A 5,648-nucleotide genomic window follows, 5' to 3' on the forward strand; every position below is an offset into this window, starting at 1 on the left:
TTTATCAAAGAAATAAATCCATTAAATGCATAGAAGGAGTCTCCAGTGTCAGCGCTTTAGATGGAGCTCAAAGTTTTCCCAAGTCACCAAGCTGAGATTCTTTTGTATTAACTCGTGTTAATACACAAGTGTTTAGGGCTGATGTATCAGAGTGTTTCACAGCATTATATAGAATTGTACATAGATGAAAGGTATCATGATTTAGTTCATTAATATAATGTATAATGTCATTGTTGACATATTGCTGTAGTATAAGAGGAATAAAGCACCTAGGGACCGCACCTTCTAACCAATCAGAATCTTTTGAGAAGCTTCGTACATATACTAACTTTGTACATATACTAACAGAAGCTGAATTTTTGACAACTTATTATTTTTATTATCATTTTTTAAAAAGAATTTTCTCTTTCCATGATAGAGAGATTTAAGGTACACCACTCTTCAGGACCAGTTTGATTATATAAAAGAAAATGTCATCAGGACTGAGGAGGGGAATCAAACACCCTGTAATTATGGGAGCAGGGTATGTATAATAAAATAAAAATATATATCATAATAGATATTTATTAATAAAGAGCATGCACCTAAGCTTTTATAAACATTACTATTTATACAAACTACTAAATAAATAATCAGCTTTAAATTGACATGTTGATGTATTTATCAATAATATTCATTAAATATTTTATGTTTATTTAATTCTTTACATGCAACATATTTTGCAGTCGATGCTCCAGATGCCCTTGAGCGAATTTCTGGGACGGTCTCCATACCACGTCAGGAGGAATTACAAATCTCGGTCACGCAACTTCGAAGTGACTGATGCGGTAGAAAGTACAAATGTTCCACTGTTAATCCAACAGAACCGAATCAGAAAAGAACAGAACCCCAGAAGAAGAGAGTCTCTTAGAAGACAATATAATGAGCTTGAGAGTGTAAGTGCACCGCTTCCTGTGCAAATTCACACCTTTTACCTCACACCCCTCTACTTACATGTACTTCTAAGTATTATTTCTATCTGCAGTATTATATCCTCTATATCTGCTCTAGAATCCTGAGATATACTCATTTTAGGGTGATTTGCATGCAGCAGGCACACATCAGGTGACAGATCGCAGTCCATAGGATAATTTATCAACAGCACTTTTATTCAGTTCAATTCAATTCAAGTTTATTTGTATAGCGCTTTTTACAATAGACATTGTCTCAAAGCAGCTTTACAGAACATAAACATAGAGCAGAAGGTAAACATAATTAATGATAAAGGAAATGACGAATATTAAAAGAAATAAGAATTAACAGAATAAAAATTCTAGGTTATTATTAAATGTATATATATATATATATATATATATATATATATATATATATATATATATATATATATATATATATATATATATACACTTTTATATATTATTCTTTCCTTTATCCGATCACACGTGTTTATGTAAATTATTCAGAGCTCATTGGCTCAGACACTACATACAGAGAGACCAAGAGAGGTCAGAAATCACACTTACTGTAAAGCAAAAGCAAAGCTTTGTTTAAACTTCTTTGTTTCACAGTAAACTAGTTATTGTCTTCTTGGCTGCAGAAGAGGAAGAAAATGAACAAGGCCATGCAGAAGATTGTGCAGTGCTGTGCTCATGATGGAGCTCTATGTGAGAGACTCGAGGTGACGCGTCTGTACGAGCTCAAAGTCGTGGCTGAGCATTTCAGGACAACTGTCTTCGACTGGGACGAAGAAGCGGTACTTCTGTTTAATTGGTTTATTTGTCAGTTTGTAGGTTCCTGCAGTTTGTATCTGCTTATTTATTTAGAAGTTCCAGAGATCATCTTTTAGTCAACTTTTCCTGTGTGATCTAACAAATACATGGTGTATTACATGCAGGTTTATACGTTTTATCTGCAAGGTTGAGTGAGTTATTATTCTAAAAAACAGGAATCAGTGATAAAATTACAATAATGCAATGAAGTATGTTTAATCAGTGCAGATAAAATATTATTTAAACTGTTTATGTCACAGAAGTATAGTGTGTTCTGTACACGTCCCTGTGAATGAGCTGTTTCTATAGAAACGAGAAGGTATCAGAAGAAATGCATTAATATAAACTTGAGCCACCTTTAGGGACAATTAATCAACGTCTTCTTACCAATAAGAGTGCAGAAAACAGTGTTGATTTAATGATCTCTTTCTTCCTCTTCCTTTCTCTCCCTCCCTCTTCCTCTCTCCCTCCCTCTTCCTCTCTCTCTCCCTCTTTCTCTCTCTCTGCAGTTTGTTTTCACTCGTTCACACCTGCAGGTTTTAGTGAATCTGTGTGAGTTTGGCCTGGAGGTTGAGAGGTCTGTAAATGATGAGTTTTACTTTACTGATTAAGTGATTTGAGTGGAATGTCACCCAGTTGTTCATCACTTTATTGTCTGTCTCACTGCAGCATCACTGCAGCCATGGACCACGTCAGCCGGCGGATTCAGTTCTAAAGGAAACATCTGCAGAAGCGAGGCAGTGAAGTGACATCAAACTTCATTCATTTTATATTCTTCATTCTGATTATCTCAACTTTCTATATATGCATCACATGAAATGGCTTTGGTCCTAAGAAGCATGTATTGAATTCAGTGTATATTCTTTATCATCCTGGTTTAATTTGATAGATGAAAATTTTCAATGTATTTTATTCATAATTAGATTAAATACCTGTTTGTTTACTGAAAATGTACTGAAAGTTAGGACAGTTTGTTCCACTATAGGTCACAATCATTTTATGTCATTTCCTTTTTATATTTCAGACAAGGGAGAGTTTTTAAAACTGTTTCAATTAGAATTTTATTTTATGAAATAAATACTAGATGTAATGGCATGACGATATCATGGCTCCACCTGCACTTCCCCTTTCAATCCACCAGAGGGAACCAACCACCCTATTTAAGACTCCCAGGCCATGCAGTTCTCGTCTGCATCTTCATGTATTTAAACCATGCTAATGCCAATCTTTGTTGTGATGTAATTTTACATCACAACAAAGATTGCTTTGTTTCTTGGATTTACAATTTTTAGATTTATATGCCAAAATTTTATGCATGATGTAATGATGCCAGTCTTGAATCAGATCAGTTCATGTATGTGTGCATTCTCTACAAACAGTGTGTCTAATGAATGACGTCATTAATAAACTAATATTCACAAAGACCGAATCAATAAATGTTATTTTTATTTAGTATTGAATGGATTGTTTGCATTAATATTGTGTTTGTGCTACAACTCTGGTAATAAGAATAGTGACATTTCACTGCTTTTGGTTGCCGTCTTTCCGCCGATTAACGTTATAGATAAACGCCTCCAGCTCTGACTGCGCGTGCACGCTGCATGTGCCTGTGCTTCTCCGTTCAGATAAAGCGGACAGCTGATGACGCACTTTTGAAAGACTACAACACACGTGCATAAAAGCAAAGTAGAAAAATTCGCTCTTGCATCAAACTGATAAATAATTTTCTTTCCCATCGATGACATGTCCTGCATCCATCCATCCATTCATCTTCTACCGCTTATCCGGGGCCGGGTAGTGGGGGCAGCAGACTAAGCAGGGATGCCCAGACTTCCATCTCCCCAGACACTTCCTCCAGCTCTTCTGGGGGAATACTGAGGCGTTCCCAGGCCAGCCGAGAGACTTAGTCCCTCCAGCGTGTCCTAGGTCGTTCAGGAGGCATCCGAAACAGATGCCCGAGCCACCTCAGCTGACTCCTCTCGATGTGGAGGAGCAGCGGCTCTACTCTGAGCTCCTCCCGAGTGACTGAGCTCCTCACCCTATCTCTATGGGAGCGCCCAGCCACCCTGCGGAGGAAACTCATTTTGGCCGCCTGTATCCGGGATCTTGTCCTTTCGGTCATGACCCAAAGCTCATGACCATAGGTGAGGGTAGGGACATAGATTATATATATATATATATATACATACACAGTATATACAGTACTGTGGTGACATTTAAAAAAAGTTATACCAGTGAAATGTCACTATTCTTATTACCAGAGTTGTAGCACAAACAAAATATTAATGCAAACAATCCGTACAATACTAAATAAAAATAACATTTATTGATTTGGTCTTTGTCTTGTGAATATTAGTTTATTAATGACTGCATTCATCGGACACACTGTTTGTAGAGAATGCACACACACATGAACTGATTTGATTGAAGACTGGCATCATTACATCATGCATAAAATTTTGGTGTCCACTTTTGCCATTTTAAATAATACCATAACTTTTGGCTTACTATGTAGTCATTGTAATGAGTCTGTCTGTGTTTTCCTTTGTTTCTGTCTGCTGCCTTGCCCTGTTAATTGTTTGCTCCGCCCACTCATTTGTTACCATGGACACTAATTGCACTCCATCTCTTCCCCAGGTGTTTTGTCTTTGTCTCTGATTGTCTGCGCTTTGTGATTGGTTCCTGTTTACTACATTTACTCTGTTTGTTCACTTCCCTGGTGTTAGGCGTTGTTGGTATGTGGTGTGTCCATGTCCCGTCCCGCCTGCCTGTTCATTTGTGTTTTGTTTATTAAAACTTTAAACTGCATTTGGATCCTCACTCACCTTTGTCTCACTGTGTCTCATCGTGACAGTTATATAATATTAAATATATAATATATAATATTAATATAAAACTCTTCTTGTTTTAAATTCTCACTGAGGGCTAAAACCCCTAAACATGAAACCCTAGAAACGCCCCTGTCACAATATACTTCTTTACGTTGCTGTGTAACAAAAGTTTACAGTAAAATAAATCTCCACACTTATATTGAGTCATGATCTATTCAAGACAATATCTCTCTACAATAGCTCATGTCTGATGTGTAATTATTCTATGGATTCTTCACAGTATTGCAGTTTCTATGCTCCAACACCTTTAGTATATTTTGATATTATGGGAACTACATTTACATATACAGCATTTGGCAGACGCCTGTCACGCTGTGACACGGTGAAACAAAAGGCAAGAGAGGATCCAACTGCAGATAGGACTTTACTGGACAAAAACAAGAAACAAACATACAGGCAGGCAAAACAGATCAGGACACGGAACAGGAACAGAGAAACACATGAACCAAACAACGACCAACACCAGGGAAGTGAACAGACAGAGTAAATATAGTAGACAGGAGCCAATCACAACGCAGAGACAATCAGAGACAAAGACAAGACACCTGGGGAAGAGATGGAATGTAATTAGTGTCCATGGTGAGCAATGAGTGGGCGGAGCAAACAATTAACATCAGGGAGAGACAGCAGACAGAAACAAGGGGAAAACACGGACAGACACATTACAACGCCCTTATCCAGAGAGAGTCCTTAAATCTCTCACATTGGATGCATTAATGCTGGTTCACTAGGTTACATACTTAAGATACCATGAGTTTAAAACATTGAACAAAGTTACAATGAAAAAGTTTCAAAAGGTTGTTTTTTTTTTTTTTTTTTTTTATAAACGCAAAAGATAGGTAAAGAAGTGCTAGTTGAAGTGTTTCCTGAATAAGTAAGTCTTCAACCGCCGTTTGAAAATAACCAGTGACTCTGGTTCCACTGTCCGGACCCCTAGGGGAAGTTCATTCCACCACCTTGGTGCCAGAACAGAAAACACAGAGATGGT

At 37.3% G+C, this 5,648-nt stretch overlaps 1 protein-coding gene across 3 annotated transcripts in view; it reads left to right on the forward strand.

Annotated features, from left to right (window-relative positions):
- LOC113656962 (legumain-like) overlaps positions 1–3,190 on the forward strand; it is a 12,491-nt gene extending 9,301 nt beyond the window's left edge. For 2 of the 3 annotated variants that reach the window (XM_047817811.1, XM_047817812.1), the window contains 5 exons: positions 419–523; positions 726–935; positions 1,598–1,753; positions 2,279–2,346; positions 2,439–3,190. In XM_047817811.1, coding sequence (XP_047673767.1) covers positions 419–523; positions 726–935; positions 1,598–1,753; positions 2,279–2,346; positions 2,439–2,484 — 585 coding nt within the window. In that variant the 3' untranslated portion in view covers positions 2,485–3,190. Of the gene's footprint in view, positions 1–418; positions 524–725; positions 936–1,568; positions 1,754–2,278; positions 2,347–2,438 lie in introns of those variants that run through there. The other variant, XM_047817813.1, reaches the window with a different exon arrangement.
- Positions 3,191–5,648: the final 2,458 nt, after the last annotated feature.

The sequence above is a fragment of the Tachysurus fulvidraco genome, chromosome 8 (genome assembly GCF_022655615.1).
Source record: "Tachysurus fulvidraco isolate hzauxx_2018 chromosome 8, HZAU_PFXX_2.0, whole genome shotgun sequence".
Classification (NCBI taxonomy): domain Eukaryota; kingdom Metazoa; phylum Chordata; class Actinopteri; order Siluriformes; family Bagridae; genus Tachysurus; species Tachysurus fulvidraco.